The sequence below is a fragment of the Sus scrofa genome, chromosome X, assembly GCF_000003025.6.
Source record: "Sus scrofa isolate TJ Tabasco breed Duroc chromosome X, Sscrofa11.1, whole genome shotgun sequence".
Taxonomy (NCBI): Eukaryota; Metazoa; Chordata; class Mammalia; order Artiodactyla; family Suidae; genus Sus; species Sus scrofa.
The window spans coordinates 69256613-69278052 of record NC_010461.5 but is presented as its reverse complement, the minus strand read 5'-3'; the positions used below and the strand labels follow the sequence as shown (position 1 = coordinate 69278052).

At 34.2% G+C, this 21440-nt stretch overlaps 1 protein-coding gene across 4 annotated transcripts in view; it reads right to left on the bottom strand.

Moving 5' to 3' along the window:
- DACH2 (dachshund family transcription factor 2) overlaps positions 1–21440 on the bottom strand; it is a 561187-nt gene that overhangs the window by 420565 nt on the left and 119182 nt on the right. For 2 of the 4 annotated variants that reach the window (XM_021079680.1, XM_021079681.1), the window contains exon 2: positions 5599–5637. The exons of the other annotated variants lie outside the window; for them this stretch is intronic. In XM_021079680.1, the coding sequence (XP_020935339.1) occupies positions 5599–5637 (39 nt within the window). The remainder of the gene's footprint in view (positions 1–5598; positions 5638–21440) is intronic. 4 annotated transcript variants of the gene reach the window in all.

Here is a 21440-nt window from a genome sequence, read left to right as displayed (position 1 = left end):
CACAATATCTCATCACATGAGGCTTTATAGGAAAAGCACTTTATAGCCTGGAAAAAATTTACAAATTTTAAATAGTATTCTTATCTGAACTATGCGCGTGAGTGTATACACACACACACACACACACACAATTTTTTTTTTTATGGCCATACTGATGGCCTATGGAGCTTCCCAGGCTAGGGGTCTAATCGGAGCTAATCTGGCCACAGCAACACCAGATCTGAGCCACGTCTGCAATCTACACCACAGCTCACGGCAACACCAGATCCTTAACCCACTGAGCGAGGCCTGGGATCGAACCCGCAACCTCATGGTTCCTAGTTGGGTTTATTAACCACTGAGCCACAACGGGAACTCCTGAACTATGTATGTTTTTACATGAAAATCAATGACACAAATATTAGCAGTAAACATTATTATGTGCACTAAGCAATCAGAATCAATGTTTCATCTGTATGTGTATGATCATTAAAGAGACTCAGTGAAAAATAATTAATTTTTCTTCAAAGGAATTTTTTTGTTAAAAATAGCTACTACAGGAGTTCCTATTGTGGCTTAGTGGTAGCGAACCTAACTAGTATCCATGAGGATAAGGGTTTGCTCTCTGGCCTCGCTCACTGGGTTATGGATCCAGCGTTGCCATGAGCTGTGGTGAAGATGGCAGATATGGCTTGGATCCTTCATTGCTGTGGCTGTAGCATATGCCAGCAGCTGTAGCTCCAATTCAACCCCTAGCCTAGGAACTTCCATGTGCTACAAGTGCAGCCTTAAAAAAAAAAAAGCTACTCTGTCACAAATGCTAGGAAACAGGAGCTCTTGTACAATGCTACTGGGGGTATAAATCAGAACAGCTTTAAAGAGCAACTTGGCAGCAACTAGTAAAGTTGAAGATGTGCCTAGCCCACAGCTGAACAATTTCCCTTCTGGCTTATACATCAGAGAAATTCTCATACACGGGCACAAGAAAACACGATGCCTAGTACAGTACAATTTTTGATAAAAAATCAGAAACAAAAGTGTCTATCAATATAGTAGAAAATAATCAAATTGTGGTATACTTATAAATGAAATAGTATGGTGGACAATTAAAAAAATAAATGAACTAGATCTACATGTATCAATATCGGTAAATTTCAAAAACATGATGTGAAAATGATTACAAAAGGACAGTATAATATCAAACAATTTAGGTATGTTTTTAAAACATTAAAATCAATGTTTCATACTAATTTTGTATAAAAACATATATAATACAAAAACAGCAATGATATACATCAATTTTAAAATAGGGATTACCTCTAATGAAGGGTGAAGTAGAAAGGAGATTAGTGTTAGTCATATCACTAATGCTTCACAGATACATCCATATCTGTAATTTTTTTAATTGGACTCTGAATCAAATGTAACAAAATATAGACCTGATTATTGGTCCACAGATATCTCTCATTTATTCGTGCTCTTTCTATTTGAGCTATTTTGTAATTAATGTTGCTAACTAACTTAATACAAAATTCAAGTGATGTTAGCAAAATTGATTTCAGAAGAGAAATATCATTTTCAGTAAGTCAATATATATATACATACACATATAATGAACTTAGGTGTTTTGGTAATTAGTCTGATTCCAGTTGTCAGGTTATAAAATACATTTATCCAAAGTATATGAGCTTTGGAATCAAACTACCTTGATTCAAATGCTGGCTCCGGTATTTGTAGGCTGTATGGCCTTAGATAAATCACTTAAACTTCTCTGCACCTCAATGTCATCATCCATAAAACAGGATCATGATAATAGCACCCACCTTATAGGGTTGTTATGATGATTCAACGAACTAATACATGAAAAATCACCTGAGATATCATGTTTGAAGAGCATTAGATATTACTGGGCGTTCCCGTTGTGGCACAGGGGAAACTAATCAGACTAGTATCCATGAGGATGAGGGTTCGATCCCCAGGCTTGCTCAGTGAGTCACGGATCTGGCATTGCGGGAACTGTGATGTAGGTCACAAACTCAGCTTGGATCCCATATATATATTTATATATATATTTATATGTGTATATATATATAAAATATATACACACACACACACACACACACACACACACACATATATATATATATATACACATATATCTTGCTGTGGCTGTGACTAGGGCAGCAGCTATGGCTCCAATTTGTCCCCTAGCCTGGGTGCTTCCATATGTTGTGGGTGCAGGTCTAAAAAATAAAAAATAAAAAAAACTTTTAGGTATTATTATGTTCTGGCCCAAAAAGTTCGAGTTCAAAATTTATCCTGAACAACTTTATGTATATGTCTGCATTGATCGAATGCATCAAATAGTCACTTATTTCTTAAATTCTCTTTGAGAACTAATAAGGTAACTAAGAATCTCCACTTGTTAAAGTTTTTAGGAAACAGTTTTAATTAATTAGTACATTTAAACATGGTTCATCATCCCTATCACAGAACAGATTACTGGTGATCTAGAAAGAGCAGAACTGTCTACCCAAATTTTATTTAAGTAAACATAAGCTGTTTTGCATATTGTCATATGTGTTAACCAGTTGTCCAAAAATTTCTCATCTTTTATATGTGTCTTGTTAAATCCTCAACTAGAATAGTATGTCAACAAATGAAGTATAGGTTATTTTGTTGCTGTTGTTTTTAGTTAATTTAGGATTTGATTGTTCATTCTTTTCTTTTCTCTTACTTTTTCACTTTTATTTAAAGTCCTCTGATATTTTTCTCATCAGAAATGACAATGTTAACTTTCCATTCTGACTAAGGATTTACGGTAAAAACCATAGAGGTCATTAAAGCAGTTTTAGCAGTGGGATGTTATTCTTTTCTTTTTTTTCTGGTTTTCTTTTTTTCCTAGAGAGATGGAATTTAATTGTTTCCTTTCTAGACAAATATTCTTTTGGATTGCCACTGATGAAAAGGGGCATACAGATGTCAAAAGCATTGTAGCACAGTGGGATTATGTGCTAAGGTCCAGGGAAAGACAGAGAAACAAGCAAAGTCTCAGATCAGTCAGTTACCTCAATAAAATCTCAAATGAGCTTTTATCTTTGCCAATGCCTATCAAAAGTTCAAATGCAGTTTTGTTGTGTTAACTACTTACATTTCTTTTATTTCTCATTTTAACCATTTGTAAAAACAAAGGAATTTCAGTGGATAAAGTTGGGAATTGTTTTTAAAGGCAAGCCAATTTAAAATAACACATACTATATACACGGCTTTCTTTCTATTAAAGCACCATAAACTGGGCTTTAAATAGTGGCCTTAATTATGTTATATGATAGAACCTATACTTAAATATTCTCTTTTAGACACAGCAGAAATTGTCTTTCATATTGCATTACATTGAAAATATGAAAACAAAAAAAATCACAATTTTATCTTAGTTTTCTAAACGCATTAAGGGAAAACTATCTTTGCTATTTCCATGCAGTTAAAAAAAATCAAAAAGTTTTGAGTACACCATTTTGAGTACCAGGAGAATTATTTACAAGCAATCTACTTATTTATTTAATTTACATGAATTTTCTGTCATCAAGATCTTTGGGTGCATTTATAACATATGGTGATTTTTTAAAAATGCAGTACTTAAAGGACTTACAATTTAAAGCAGAGGTCACATGATAATCCATGGGCTAAATCCAGACCACAGATGGGTTCAGATGGGTTTTGCTTTGCCTGCACAGTGTTGCTATTTTTTTCCTTTTATTGAGTTAGTTACTAACATTTAAGAATTAGAGAATTTAATATAAAAATCTAGATCCCTAGCTTCTCTTAAAAAGTCAGATCTTAAACTACATGGGGCCTGCATTCCCAGCTGGTAGCAATCAGCTGAGCTAAGCAATAGCTGCCAAAGTAATAGCTTTCCAAAATTCTTTGGAAAAAATACACACTTTTTAAGTATAGTCCCCACCACTCCCTATTGCTTATAGTCTTTCATTTACACTACTATTCTTGCCTCATAGGCATTAGAGTTTGTGAAGCTCATGTTTCTCTATAGTTTATGTGAGTGAATCTGTATTATATACTTTCAAAAACATTTCACTGTTTTTCTCAGATTACAGTAAATGTAAAAACTCATTACATATAGGTACATACATAATGTGTGTTCTGATTAATCTAGAAATAAATCTACTACTATTATGCTTAATTAAAAGAAGTTAACATTAATTTGTATATCATTTTACTAAAATAATGAAAGTCAATTTCAATGCCTGAATTCACTGCATTCAACTATATAAAATCAAAAACACTTACTTTCAATATCCCAAACCTAAACTGGAAACTCAATTCATTTAAAGTTTTTCAGTTAAATTCATTCATTAATGAAATCTGGTGGGTTCTAGTCTCCCCAGCATTGAAGTCACAGTTTAAAAAGAACTTTAGCACTTAAGGAGGCACATCCACTGCTTCAGGTCACTTGGGTATTTTTAGTGTGCATGACATTTGAGTGATGTTTAGTATAGAAAATGTCCCACCACCATGATGATTTTAAATTTTTTGTGTTGAAAACCCAGAATAAATCACACAGTGTGGTCCCCATATCTCCAACAACCCACTGACATTTTTCTTGTGGATAAATACATGCATCATGAGCAGCCCTAAAGGAAGGCGGCGGGGGGAGGGGGGGAGTCACCAAAGGGTGATTTAACCTGAAAAGGGTAGATGGAAGAGAAGAGTGGACATTACTGCCAGGCAATATAAAAATGTACTTCAGAATCATGGGTTGCCCTTCTTCTCCCTTGCATCTCTGAGTTACTGCCCATTCTTTATTCCCCATTACAACCTAAAAGGTATGAAGCCTGGAGCAATATGGTATCTCAGATTGCAATTTAACTGAAATTGTCATAGATAGTTTAGGAATTTTCAAGCATAAGTTTTAAGAGTTCCAAATATTTTTAAGTGTATTTTAGAGGAAAATTAATCTAAAATATTTCAGAACTAGTAGCATGCCTACAATATAGATCAGTGCCTAATGCTTAGAAAGACTCCGGAAGATTAGAAGGCCTGTTTTTTTCCATTATTCCTGTAGCACACTTAATAGCCTGTGCTGCCCTGCAAAAGTGAATGTACCTTCCTAAGCATTTCAGAGCCACGGGGCAGGTGAATTACTCTCCCATTATCTTACATAGGTGTCATGATTTTTACTTCGGTGACCCTTCCTCAACCCCCACCAACTGTGCAGTCTTTCTCCAGGTTCTGCTTTAGTTCCCAGGGAAAGATATGCTTCCTGTGGCTGGACATCATTTCCCCACTGTGTGGTCCTGGGATACTCTCCCAGTTAATAGATTTGAATGACCATTAACTGGCAATAGTGAAACCGTGAAGACCCCAATTAACTAGAACCCTCAAATGGATAGACAGCTCCAATTAGCTATTTGAATTTCTTTTTTATTATTAACTAAAGATTAATCAAGATTCAATATCTGCTGCCGAAAATTTTGAATGACTCTACTTTCCTACCTTAGTAAGTATAGTACAGGGAACAAAATTACTGAAGTTGGGATGAATCTGTACAGGCTCCAGGACATTCCCAGGAAGTTGATTTTTAAAAAATAAATACATAAATACCTGTTAACAGCTTGTTTTCTTGTCATTTGCCTCTTCCTTCTAAAAGGAGAGTGTAGCAGAAAATAAATAAATAAAACTGGTTAATTGAGAGTTCTGGTTAGTTAGCTTCCAATTAATCAAGGCTTTATTATATTTCACAAAAATATCTTCTTAAATTCTGCAGAAATTTTAGGTAGGTTACACACAATGAAACACCAGCAAGGGAAGAGCACAAAGAAGGTAGGAAAGCCTGAATTGCTATTAGATAGTGTTTTAAATATAAGGATAATGTTATTACATTTCTGGTCTAATCCCCATTGAGTAAAGAATAATGTGAAATGTCATGTGGTTTAGGGCTTTTCTATATATGAAGGCAAGGAAATAATGATTATAGATTTCTGTTGAAGAAATGGCCTCGGGTCGTAACAATTCCAAAAAAAGATTCAGCAATATTGTGTCTATTCCCTTTTTCTCAAGAGCCTTTCTTCCCATCCCATTGGGTATTCCAATATTTTTCGGGGAAAAAATTCCCTTCCAGTTTTTTTTCTCTCTCTCTTTTTTTTTTATTTGGCCAACAGGATTGCGAAAGTAAGCCAATATCAATGTTATGCCTTAATTTCCTAAACATGGAGCCATTAATCACATAGCTCACTATATATTTATTTCTGAAGCAATATTAAACTATCTTACATTTTCCCCAAAAGGGTTACACATGCACACACACACACACACTCAGACACACGCACATACACACATACACAGTCATACACACACCTGCACAAAATAAACACGTAAAAAGATCAATAAAAAACCCGCATAATTACTTAACAAAACCATTCTTTCCAGTAGTATAGTATTTCCTAGTGTTACTAGACCTTTTAATGAAGAACAATGAAATTTAAAATGACATACTAAAAAAAAATTAAGTATTATAATTTAGCTTATTTTGAGCCTTATTGCACTTCTTAGTAGTACAGAAACAGGAACCTCCTTTTAATACCTACTGCAAATATATATGGTTAGTTCATCTCCTCTTCGTAATCTCTTCTTCTAACAGTCTTTTTGTTTAAATACTTCTTTCGGATTTTTCGTTGCCTATTTGTTTTTGAAAGGCAACTGCTTCCCTACAGAACAATTTTAAATATACCACAAATGCAAGCATGTATCTGGGGTTGCTGGGGAAAGGAGGTGACAGTGAAGAAAGGTGTGCATTTTTCATCTACTCTTCTGTTCTGCCACTTTATTGTCAGAACTGCTTGATTTTGCTTTATAGTTCACTCACCCAACCTGTTTTGAAATTACATTTTCTTAAAGTAGAACAAACTCATAATACACCAAGTCAATGATAATGCAAACTTTCTACATCTAATGGGCTTTATATCACTAAACTGGAGGACTTTTGGAGTTCCCTCCATGGCTCAGCAGTTAACGAGCCCAATTAGGATCCCTGAGGATGCAGGCTCAATCCCTGGCCTCGCTCAGTGGATTAAAGATCTGTTGTCTTGTGCTGTGGTATAGGTCACAAATGCAGCTCAGGTCCTGCGTTGCTGTGGCTGTGGCATAGGCAGGCAGCTGCAGCTCTGATTCAAACCCTAGCCTGGGAACCTACATATGCTGCGGGTACAGCCCTAAAATGAAAAAAAAAGGAGGACTTTTTTTCCTCGTCATCAGAGATTCCCTTTTTTAACTATAAAACTTTCTTAAACTCAACACAACTTTTTTGGCTGTAACCATATGTACATAATTATAATAAGTTTAAAAAATAATTTAAATCTCCTATGCTTTGAGCTTCATGTATTATTTGAGCTTAGATTTTAAATTACCAAATGCTGAAATATTCTTTTTTAACATTATCCAATAAATATACCCATGAGTTAACTGTCCTTTTATTAAGAATTTTTAAATTTCCTAGAAAATTAGGAGATTACCTTGACTTTTGAAAATTTCTCATCGAAAATAAAATGTGACTTCTATGTTTCTGAATTTGTTCTTTTTGTGATATCAACTAATTTATTTTAGATTTCCTTATACTTTACAAAATATTCAACATTGTAGAAAAATTTACTGAACAGCAGATGATGTTATAAATATTATCAGCTCAGTACAAAGCAGTTCTCATTTGGGTTTCCTGGGGTTGGTCTAGAAGGTTTCATATCCCCTCTAATTCCTCTTTGTCTCCTGAAGATACCTTTTTGCTACTTCTCCACACTTCTCACTCTATGCAATTAAAGCCCTGAATAAAGTGCCTAAAATTCACTAAAACCTATATTTGTGGTTAAAATGTACATGTGAACATAATCCTATGAACCTACTGACAAAATGAGGTTACACATATTCAAGAACTTTGGGTCAGATACTAATACTCAATATACCACTAATACACCACTAGAACTATTATCAGTTGAGGTCCTACAAGACATGGTGGTTATGTAGTAAGGGTCTCTACACAGCTCACTAGCTCCAATCATCATCATTGTTGCACTGAATTAGGACACTGATCATCCTTAGTATAGAGAGACCAGGCTTGGAGTTCCCTTTGTGGCTCAGCATTAACAACCCAACTAGTATCCATGAGGTCCAATCCCTGACCCCGCTCAGTGGATTAAGGATGCAACATTGCCATGAGCTGTGGTGTAGGGTGCAGAGGAAGCTTGGATCTGGTGTTTCCATGGCTATGGCATAGGCCTACAGCTGCAGCTCGGATTCAACCCCTAGCCTGGGAATTTTCATATTCCCAAGTGTGGCCAGAAGAAAGAATGGAAGAGGGGAGGGAGGGAGGGAGGAAGGAAGGAAGAAAGGAAGACTGGTCTCCACATACAAGTTATGACTAGAAGGTGATTCTGCTCTGGCTGAAACAAAACAAATGAATAATTAGGAGCAGGCTATATTCTGAATTTATCAAGATCATTTCTATCATGTACCACTGATAAATTTTTGATGCTTTGATTCTTCTAACTTGTAGTATGTGTATGCAAGGCAACAAAATTAATGGCAATGATTGCTCCCTCACATGCCCTTCTCTGATTGGAGGAAGTTTAATAGGAAAGTCAGAAATATGGAATTCTTAGTTTTGAAACCTAAACTTAGACCACAAAATCACATTTAACAGTAGAGAAACAGTGTATAAAACATGACAAATGGCAACAAATATCACAAACTAAAGAGTCCAGTTATGAATTCACACAATCTTTGGATTTAAGTATCTTAGTCCTTTTGATGATAAACTAAAAATTCATTGTCAAATATCACATAATTAATTCTACCTCAGATGTGAAGGTAACTAAATAGAATGTTACCTTTACTAATTCTTCAAACAGGGGAAATTACTTAAAGCAGAGCATTTTTATACAGTCAAATTTTGAGATGATCTACTACAATGGATTTCAAATTGGACTCTAAAAAACTTCAGTAAAGCGCTGGCAGAGAGTAGAAAGAAAGACAAGAGTGAGCCATTTCCTTTGATCAGCAAAGCTCTTCTTTCTCCTATGTGATATGTTGGGTATCTGACTTGTTCTTTTACCACCCCCACCAAAATCATTCGGGCAAGGTTACCTAGAAAGTTAGCATCAGAAGTCTTCTGACTCCTAGTTCACACTATTGTCCCTGAATTTGTCACCTTGTTTCCTCTACCATATATTAGGGGACCAATTTTTCAGCTCTGCCCCAAAGACTGTCATATCTGTTTCACTCCCATGGAAACATAAGGTTGATAGACATGCTATGTATACATTTAGATAGTAGAATAGACAAGATAAGATCCATGGCTTTTTTTCCGTACCACATTGAGTTTAAAGCAGAGTTCCAAACTGGCAAAACGGGCCTGCCAAATATATTTTGTGTGGTATGCCTAGAACTTTGAAAATTTGAAGTTTGACATAACCTCTAATTTCCTTTAGAGTTTCAAAAGTTCTCTTTCAAAAATAAGGAAGACCTAACAGTTATGCTTCCACATATTTACTAGCTCAGCATAACTAAATAGAGTAGAGAAGCAATGGCCATCCATAAACGGAGTATGCAGTCTTCCATACCCTATGGGTCCCAGAGTTTCCTATAATATCAAAACTGGCTCTGGTCCTCCAAATTAATTTATTTTTTCTTTGGTTCCAGTAAAAACTTGAGTTTTATGGCTGCTATTTTAATATTTGTGGGTAAAATTTACACAAACATTAGTCAATTTCCCAAAGAAACTTCCATACATTTGTATGCCTTTGATCCAGGGTACACTAAAAGTGCTAGTTGTTTACCTACCTAAAAATTCACATGCACTTTCTTTAATGAGAAAAGACAAGCCTTTGAGTATGTATTAGACACTGTTTTACTATATTTTTCACATACAGAAAAGCATCTGAAGCAAGTTGTGTTAGACAAAAAATAGATTCAATCAGAAATAAACTCTGATTACACTCAGAGAAACATTATCATTCAGAGTAGTAGCCATATATTGAAAATTCCAAAAGATCAATAAAATCTTTCCTATTCTTCGATACATGTAAAATGATTGTACACCCTAAAATATAGAATTTTTATTTGTCAATTATACCTCAATAAAGCTAAAAAAATGTTTCTTACACTTTTAAATGAAAGCCAGCTGTTAATCTGGCATATACAGCCATATTTTGGGGACCACTAAATTAAGCTTTAACCATCAAACTCCTAGAAGAGAACATTAGCAAAACATTCTCTGACATCAACCATGCAAATGTTTTCTTAGGTCAGTCTCCCAAGGCAACATAAATAAAAACAAAAATAAACCAATGGGACCTAATCAAACTGACAAGCTTTTCCACAGCAAAGGAAACCATAAAAAAAGACAACCTATGGAATGGGAGAAACAATCAAACAATGCAACTGACAAGGGCTTAATCTCTAGAATATACAAGCAACTTATACAACTAAACAGCAAAAAAGCCAACAACCCAATGGAAAAATGGGCAAAAGACCTGAATAGACATTTCTCCAAAGAAGATATACAGATGGCCTGGCCAAGAAGCACATGAAAAAATGTTTGATATCACTGATTATTAAAGAAATGCAAATCAAAACTACTATGAGATACCACCTCACACCAGTCAGAATGGTCATCATTAAGAAGTCACCAAATAACAAATGTTGGAGGGGCTGTGGAGAAAAGGGAACCCTCCTGCATTGTTGGTGGGAATGTAAGCTGGTACAACCACTATGGAAAACAGTATGGAGGTACCTTAGAAAACTATACATAGAACTACCATATGACCCAGGAATCCCACTCTTGGGCATGTATCCAGACAAAACTTTCCTTGAAAAAGACATATGCACCCATATGTTCACTGCAGCACTATTCACAATAGCCAAGACATTGAAACAACCCAAATGCCCATCAACAGATGGATGGATTAAGAAGTAGTATATATACCTCACAATGTAATACTACTCAGCCATAAAAAAGAATGACATAATGCCATTTTCAGCAACATGGATGGAACCAGAGACTCTCATACTATGTGAAGTAAGTCAATCATAAAGGGAAAGACAAATACCATATGATATTACTTATATCTGGAATCTGATATATGGCACAAATGAACCTTTCCACAGAAAAGAAAATCATGGACATGAAGAACAGACTTGTGCTTGCAAAGGGGGGAGGGGGGAGAGAGTGGGATGGGCTTGGAGTCTGGGGTTAGTAGATGCAAATTATTGCTTTGGAATGGATAAACAATGAGATCATGCTGTGTAGTACTTGGAACTATATCTAGCCATTTGTGATAAAGTGTGATGGTCTAATGTGAGAAAATATGTATGTGTGACTGGGTCACTTTGCTGTACAGCAGAAAATTGACAGACCACTGTAAACCAGCTATAATAAAAATAAAAATAATTATAAAAAATAAATTAATTAATTAAGCTTTAGATGTTCCTCATACAGACAAGATATTTTAGTCATGTAATGTGTTTTCCTGGCCCGGTACAATAACTGAAATGTTGATTTGGGAACAAAGGAAATAAATAAATAGGACATAAGTCAAGTAATGCCCTGCCCCCCCCCTCAATTTATCTGTAGGGGACAAATGACCAGTAAATATGTGTTGGGTAATTTTTTTTTAGTTTCTCTGTGGAGGCATGATTAAATCATGTTAACTGTTATAGTTGGAGCTTTTAGGGAGCTTTCCTCACTCTTAACTAATAACTTTATTCATTTTATATGTCAACTCTTTGCTGCACAGCAGCTATTATAAATCTGTTCAATCACATTAAGGATCCTAGAAATTCTTTGACAATCAAGTATGTCAAAAGAAAAAAGAACTGAAAATATCTTTTACTATAAAAGTATAAAAACAAAGGTCTATATATTTTAGGCTTATTTAACTTTTTAGAGGACATCCAAACAGCCTCTTGATCATTTAAGTCTCTAAAGGCACAATCTTCTGATTCAAGTCCCAAACAAAAATTGGGACCTGCTGTATACCACAGGGAACTCTACCCAATATTTCATGACAATCTATAAAGGAAAAGACTCTAAAAAAGAAAAAAAAGAAACTATTTTCCCCCTTTCATAAATTTATTTTTCCTAGAACTTATTGAGAATAACAAAAATTTTGCTCATGTTAAATGTTTCTTCTGAAATACTTTGGTGCATGAGCTTGACTCTTTAAAGTCTGTGGGATTTAAGGTCAGAATCTAGAGAAAAAAGAAAAGGAAAATTAAATATGGGATGAGTTAACAGTAAATATTAATAAGCTTATGGCATTTTTAAATTTAGATTTGTAAGAGAGGGGATTTCACTACATATGTACTGTAAATATTCATCACATAAATGAACTCTATGATTTTAGATAATCTGTGATCATTTCTATTATAGAAAGCTTTAAATATTAAAATCCTTCAAAACCTTCATAAATTTTAAATAATTTATTGTTGTGGCATATTTGTCCACAATATTTCTATTGGAAATTTCTCTCTTTACAATATTGCTATCTATGTTTGTAGATTTGGCTAAAGATACCATGAATGACCCTTTGAATCTTGCCCTTTGATATGTAGTTCTAACCAGCCTTTTGTATGAGACTTTTAAAACCCTGTTAAACTAGTTATATTTCATGTCTTCCAGTTGAAGATTATGTCTTGCTTCAGTATGCTCAGAAAGACTCACAGAAAACACAAAATGATCCAAAAGCCAAACTAAACATTTATGGTAGATGTACATTAAAGCCCTTGAGACACTGGACATGATCACTGCTTTATCAGTTTTTAGCTAGCTTTGCTTTTAATGGTTTGATAACACACTGAGACAACAGTAAACCGACCTACTTCTACTATTTAGCATAAATAGTATGCTATGTAGAGAATTTAGAGGAAGTCTCCAATTCTGAATTACTGATTAAAGTGGTATTTTTATAGCATTTATAGCAATGTTTAAATATTTTATCTATTTATTTGTTTTATTTTCCCTTTGAAAATGCAATCTCCACTGAAGAATATGTTTAGACTTCTTGTTCACAGAGCAAACATTCAGTAAAAGTTTCAAATAAACTGAACATTGGCCATGTGAACAATGAGTAATGTGTCCACATTACTCATTTAAATCCATCGCTGTAGAGACTCCAAGCTTATTTTCATAAAATATATTTTAAGAAATTATTTCTGCTATGCTACACTGATTTACTTGATTGATGATGGTACTTAATTTATAGAAGGGCAGTCATGGTATTTTATAATGAGTAAACACTTTCACTGAGTGCTAAAGTTGATCAGAAATATCATGAGCCCAAACTTAGTTGATGGCATCAAATACTCTGAATTATTGATGGGTAGAAAAATATAGAGTCATTATAAAGCTATTCATGGAGAAAAAGAATATTCTAAAATTTATTTTAATTATGCCCTTTTTCTAACATTTGGCTTACTTATTTACTGAAGCTTAAATTAGATGTGAAATACTGACACTTCTGTAAGCAGAACTCAGCTAAGCTCTTTCTAAACTAATGAGTTCATTTGCCAGTTGATCATTCTGGTAATCCTTAATCTAGCTGTGGATGAAGACAATTAAGCAGGGTAAAAGCAGAGGAATCTTGATCTGGACATGCACACAATGTACGACTAAGAGAAAGTGGGATTGATGATTGCTTATTTGAAAGTCTGTTAAGTCCCTTACATTCATCCCTTGAATTAATCTCTGACAAGGACCCCTTTACAACCATAGAGTAAAAGAGAATAAAATAAAATAAAGTGCATGTTCCTCAACAAGAAAGACAAGAGGCAGATACTTAATATTACAAACGATTACCTTTTGATGTAGCTCTTTTTTGTGTCCAAAATCTCATGTTAAATAATAATACCTTACTATTATATAATTTTATAGTTAATGGAGCATTTTTCTCATCATTAAGTAGGGAGTACAACTATTCTGTGTGCAAAATTGAATTTGAAACACTGTCCTGCTTTTATATATGTAGAAACTGAGAGTGAAGGGTTTTTAATCTGATGCAGTATTCTTCCACTTCCTATTGTTCACTATCTATCTGTGACTGAAAAACCCTTTTTTCTTGGTACTTTTTTTTCCTTGATCGTCTTGTCACTTTTATGATATGAAAGAGCCAGCTTCTTTAAGAGTTAAAGGAAGCTCTTCCAACATACTTAAAATTGATATCCAACAGTTTGTGTACTGATCCCACAGAGGCCAGATTTATCACCTTACACTATGATAGCACCTTAGTTCAATATTTATCTATAAGTACTTACTGATCATCAACTATGTACAAAAGGTTCTTTGCTATGGGCTATGGAGAATACAAAGATCTTCAAGCATGATCCCTGATATCAAGAGCATTACAATCTGAAAAGAGAAATAGATCACAGTCACAAATTGCTACACTGAAAGTATATGAAGTGATAAACACAGGATTTCCTGGCAATGAGTAAGCACTCAAAAATATCTGGTGATGCATTGTGATAAAAACTAATAGCTATAAGAATTTAGAAGAAGGCATCACATACCTAGAGTAATAAGTGGCCCATTATGAAAGCGATAAAGTTTGATTTGGGCCTTGAAGAATAGATAGGTTTTGGAAAACAAAGAAAGAAGATTACAATGCTTTAGGAAGTTGAAACTGACAAGATGGGCAAAAGGAATTGTTACAAGAATCTTTGGAGGTAAAATCAGGTAGGAGCTTATTACAATGTCCTTGGCATGAGATGACTAGGTTGACAGAGATAAGAATCAAAAAGAAAGGCCATGTGCAACAGAAAGTCTAAAGCTAGCATTAATATGACAGAAAGCTTAATTTAACATGGGAATAAAGTATACAATGGAGCGAAGGAGAAGTCTGAGTTTATAACTTTTGTTTCCATGAAAATTTATTTCCAAGTTCCATGAAACCAAGTTACAAATGAATTTTCAAACAACCTATTCTATAAGCAATACTGTTAACAGAAACACTGAACAAGGAGTTCCCATAATGGCTCAATGGAAATGAATCTGACTAGTATCTGTGAGTATTCGTGAGGATGCAGGTTCAATCCCTGGCCTTGATCAGTGGGTTAAGGATTTGGCGTTGCCCTGAGCTGTGGTGTAGGTTGCAGATGCGGCTTGGATTCCTCCTTGCTGTGGCCGTGGTGTGTAGGCTGGCAGCTGCAGCTCTGATTCAACCCCTAGCCTGGGAACCTCCATATGCCTTGGGTGTGGCCCTAAAAAGACAAAAAAAAAAAAAGAAAGAAAGAAAGAAACACTGAACAAGACATAAGGAGACTTGGATCTTAATCTCAACTATGTGACTGGATGTGTGATCATGAGCAAATGACTTCCTCTTTTTAGATCCCAATATCCTAATTTGTAAAACCAAGTTTGGATAAATTGACCTCTCTGATCTATCATAGCTCAAATACTCCATGGTTCTCTGATTACCAAGTTGACAACTACCTGCTGAAAATATGAATAGATTAAATTGAAATTCCTCGGAGAAGTTAGTGGCTATAGCAGCTTAGTTGCCAATCCAAAGATGTATTTTTTTTCTTTGATTCATAAATAGTTAGCACAATGCTTGTCGGTGGTATTCAGCTAAGGGGCATATTCTTTCTGTGTTTCAGAAAATTACTGAATGAAAATTCTTCAGACATTTTACCTCACAGAGGAAACAGAAGACTAGTGTTCTGTTTGCAAGCTACAGAAAGATTGACTTGAAAAGCTATGCAGTACAGATGCCTATTTCAGCAAATTTCATTTCTATCGAAATTTATAAATCTCTCTTATGATAATCTGTCTTGTACTAAAAACAGAATTGACATTATCTATCTCTATGTATACTGAAGTGAATTTATTTTCATTAAATCTTCTTCAGGGAGTTCCTGTCATGGCACAGCAGAAACGAATCCGAATAGGAACCATGAGGTTGCAGATTCAATCCCTGGCCTCGCTCAGTGGGTTAAAGATCCGACGTTGCCATGAGCTGTGGTGTAGGTCACAGATGCGGCTCAGATTCCGCGTTGCTATGGCTCTGGCATAGGCCAGTGGCTACAGCTCCAATTAGAAGACCTCTAACCTGGGAACCTCCATATGCCATGGGTGCGGCCCTAAAAAAACAAAAAGACAAAAAAATAAAAAATAAATAAATCTTCTTCAACCTTTGCTCTTTAAAGGTTACAGAAGTTCAGGATTCTATCCTGTCTTCACAGCTCATGCCTAGTGGTCCTAAGGTCAATCTAATTCCTCTTTTTCAAATGCTACATCTTTTTTTTTTTTTAATATGGCACACAGAACTAAACATAACATTCTAAGTGGAGTTATAGAAATGTTGTAATGTCATCATCTATCCTGAAGAATGTTTAGATCTTTCTTATAACCCTGCATGCAGGTAAAAATAAACTCATTCATCAAGGATGTCACTGTTATTTTCATTTCTCCTTTAGGCAGTTCATTTCATCTTGGACTTCTTGATTGGAAAATTCCTAGAAATAGAGAGGATGAATGACATTGTTTGCCTAACAGCTACACAGAGAAAAACACACAACTACCACTGACTGCTGTCTACCATCCCACTTCCTCCTCCTCAGATAAAAGTGAAAACACCTAACAATATATATATTTTCATCTATTTATTGACATGTTTAACATTATCTAACCCCCTGAGTGTCTGTTGGTTTTATCATTTAAAATGCAAACAACTGAAAGCAAGAACCATAACTAATGGACATCTCCTTGGAGTGTCTAACAAAAGACCATGTACACAAAGCCTCTAAGACAAACTGGTGAAAATCAACATTTAAAAAGGCTGTGAATCTTTCTGGCCTTTACTTCTGCTATGTGTAAGTTACCATATTCCATTTACTGCTATGAGTAAAATGAGGTCAAATAATATGCTGATCTTAACATTAACCCTGGTTGCTTCTTTTTTTTTTTTTTTGACTTTTTAAACACATAAACTTATTTATGGCTCCTTCCCCTTTGCTTACATAGCACTTTATGCTTGCCTTTGTTATAGCATTTGGTCATATGCCTGCCTCTCTCACTAGGGTGTGCATCTTTGAGAGCAACAAAACCTAACTACTTAATACCCCTTTGATAAAAAAATCACCTCTATCATTACAGAACATTATTAAAGTTTTTAGAAGACATGTTTGATACAAAGTATTTAAAGTGATGGTATTTATTTCAAAAGTATATGTCAAGATCAAGCTCATTTTCAGGTCTCATATCAAATCTTTGATGCAATGACTTTTTTAATGGAAATTTAAAGTTAATCTTTATTTCTTGATTATGTTCATTATTCTTCAGATTTTGATATATACTCTTAAAATCTTTATGGACATAGTTTGAATTTTTTGCATTCTCTGGTTTTAATACTTTGTATCTTGTTGTGATGTCATGAATTACGAATTACAGAAAACTTCCTCCAACTGAAATTTTCTTCCCAAAGTATTACTCCTGTAGTCCTTCCACACCTTCTAGAGTTAGCTTTCTGTTGCTTCAAGTGTTCTATATCATCTCACTCCATTTTTTAATGCAAGTTTTTGCCTTTATCACTTGATCCCAATAAAATAAAGTAATTTTTTCTCCATGATGAAAATCAAAATTCTGACATAGTCCTCTATTTCGTGTGTCAAATTTAAACATTTTAGCCAAATCAAACAGGCCCACCAGTGAGTCTCCAAATAAAATTTTCAGTATTTGGGCATCAAAGCAGCCTATTCAAATACAAATCTCTTAGCTAAATTCATATCAAGGGTTATGATTACTATTAAATTAATACCTAGGAAGACTGTTAGCTATTTCACTACCTAATATTTTCTTTTGGCCACTCTGTTTGTTTAAGTGACTAAGTGGATTTTTTTTCTCCTCTTCAGAAGCTGTTTGTATTTTCATTTTGTATATTTACCCTTTTCACTTTATCAATTACTAGAGGTTACTCCTAATAATCTTTTCAAATAATGCATAAGCGTCTTCTTTACTCATACATAGCTATGTGCATATTCTATCTGTTACAAGATATGCCCCTTTAAGTGTAGAATTTCACCAGGCATGTTTTTTGTTGTTTCTAAATGTTTATCAGCAATACTGCAACAGGATTTTGAAGAAAACTCTTCCTGTCATTTTGTGTCTCTCTCAATTCAAAAAAGTTTTAATAGAATGAAAAAATTAAAGAACAATGAAAACTGAGTGAAAGAAAAGAACTCCACTCTCCTCTTAGTTATATGAATATGTGTCATTACTAACAGACATGATTCAATACTCCCCAGCTTGTGTTGTGAGTCCTTTCTACTTATTACATCATGCTTCTCCTAGTGTCCCTATAATCACCCCCTTTTTAGGGCTCCTCGATATTGCATTCTTTCTCTTCCACACTGTAAAAAGTGTAGCAGTTTTCACACTGAAAATCAAGATATTTCAGACTGCCTCTTCATCTCTCCAGGGCAATAAGGACTTCCTTTTTCCCTTTCTACCCACTGTAGACAATCCTACATGAGATCTTTAGTCTTTCACTCTGCTTACTTGTAAGGCTCAGGGTCTTATAGTGATCACATCTTGAAGAATGTCTTTGTATCTGTGAATGCTTCCCCTTAAGAATCACATCAAGTGACAATGAAAGACCACCCAGTTATTTCTGAAGGTGTATTCGCAGTAGGAAACAATACATTTTTTGCCATGCTCACAAATGGTATGTCCTTCTTACCTCATACTCACCATTTACCCATTACAATCTACAGCAAACACAAATTTTAAAAATCAATAGCAATGCCACAATATAAGCAGAAACATCTTAAATTCTTCTCACACAAATTACAGAGCATTTAGGAATGGGAGAAAAACTCAAAGGTATTCAAAGCCTTGACTATCTTTTAAAAGCATCATTTTCTTTAAAGGCCTTTAACAGGAAAGAAAATAATGTCCTATTTTAATAATCTTTGACTGCTAAATTCAAAAAAGTAAAATAAAAAACCATGCACAACACAAGGATAAATTTTTAATTGTAGGAGAAAATATTCATTTGTAAATAACAAAAACCTTCAAATCAAATAGATTTTTATATCCTTCAAATACTATTGTGGTTCAAACATTTCATATGCTGAATATAATATGTGTAGAATGCAAACCTACATATAAATGTATATATGTTCCATCAGAGAAACAAAATCTTAATACTCGACTACATGATTTTTCTGAACTATTTTTCAAGGGAAAAGATAATTTTATAATTAACTGTTATCATTAAAATTCCAATTTTAGTTTCTTGCTCAAAAGGAAAAAAAGACTATTGAAAGCTATCTATATATTTTCAATTAGGTAGAAGAAAATTATCATCATAGAAAACTTCTGAAAATCAGTTATAATACAGTTTTGACAACTGCTCAAATATTAGGATTAAGTTGTGGTTGTGCAAGGCCCATTGTCACAACATATAGAAATTCACCTCATCACTTTGTCACATGACAATATCAACAGGTTCGTTTACATGATCATAACATTTTAATGAAAACTTTTAAAGGATATGAAGTTGTAAGAAGGATAAGTATGAGACAGAAAATGTGTGTGTGGGGGAATCTATTTGAAGCACCAAGAACACCTTGAAAAAGGAAAAATGAGGTCCAAGTTCAATTACTTCTTCTCTAATTACTATCTTTAAAAAAAAGCTTCGAGAAAATCTGATTCAAAATAAAGCAAGTAAATTTGACTTTGAAATCTTAGACTATTTGATATACTTAAAATATGACCTAAACATATATTACTATATGTCTAATTAGAAAATTTTATTAAGAAAATATGCTATTAAATAGGAATAAACTCCAAACAATCTGAATTTCTTGACAATTTTTCCCTAGAACCAGTTTTCCTTTGGGTTGAAAATTGATCAGTGTCATATAGTAGATTCTGGCCTTATTTTTATGTATTTGAAGTAGCCAAAAGTGCCAGAAAAACATGGAATCGAAGAACCAAGTCTCAAGTCTATGCCAACTCATCAAAGAATTTTTTGCTAAATACTGATGAACTGCTCCCAAATAAGCTAATACTATGATTTCTAGAATACAAGTATTATCACAAATAAAAGTAAGCCTAACTGTTAAAAGTACAATATAGTACTGAAAAGTCATCTATTTAACAACTGACAAATCTACGCTATTTCAGAGTCACCATCCTTTCAAAGTAAGTTGGTGACATGTTGGAGTGATAAACAGTTCTGTTTGCACAGGCCCTAGAAAAGGGAGAGATTAAGTGTCTTAAAAACACGAAAGCTTATGTTTTCCTTTCACTTAAAACAATTATTAGAGTGAAGTGGAGGAATGTCAAGGAATTAATACTTTTCTTTCCTTTGCAAATGAATCCAAGTTACCCATATGTTTTAATGGTATATTTCTTATGAATATTTTTTCAAAATAATCCTTCTTTTTAAACATCTTTATTTTATTTAGGACACCATCCTTATTCATTTAAATTTATTTTAAAGATTTTGGTTGAAATTCATCACCTTTACACTTTAGACTTTAGCCAATTTTTTTAAAGTTTATTTTTTGGCTATCTGCATTTTTCTGTCAATTCTGTGTGCAAAATTTATAATGTAATAATTTATATATATAATTACAAATAATAATTTAATAATTTCTATCACTAAAATTAATACCATAAAGATACTATATATAATATAACATCTCGGAGTTCCCATCGTGGCTCAGTGGTTAATGAATCCGACTAGGAACCATGAGGTTGTGGGTTCAATCCCTGGCCTTGCTCAGTGGGTTAAGGATCCGGAGTTGCCATGAGCTGTGGTGTAGGTCACAGACGCAGCTCAGATCCCATGTTGCTGTGGATCTGGCATAGGCCGGCAGCTACAGCTCCGTTTAGACCCCTAGCCTGGGAACCTCCATGTGCCTCGGTAGCAGCCCTAGAAAAGGCAAAAAGACAAAATATATATATATATAGCATCTATAATTTATATATATTAAATTATAGATGCTATATATAATTTAATGATTCATATATAATATTATATATAATTTAATAATTTGTAGATTATAATTTAATAATTTCCATCATGAAAATTAATGCCATAAAGACGCTCTCTTTCTCTCTCTGAACTTATACCTCATAGTATAACTGAAATCTGGACTCTTAATTTTTTTGGCCACGCCCATGGCATGTGGAAGTTCCCAGTCCAGGGATGGAACCCGCATCGCATTTGCAGTCTGTGCCACAGCTGCAGCAACACCAGATCCTTAACCTGTTGTGCCAGAAGGGAATTTCTCATGGACTCTAAATTTTACATTCATCTTTGCCCTTGGCCATAATGACTTCTATGTAAGACTCTCAACAGCCTTCTTATTTGAATATTTAAGTTACTAGCATTGTTCTAAAGACCAATATTCATTAAACACACAATAAATATTTGCTAAGTGAAAAG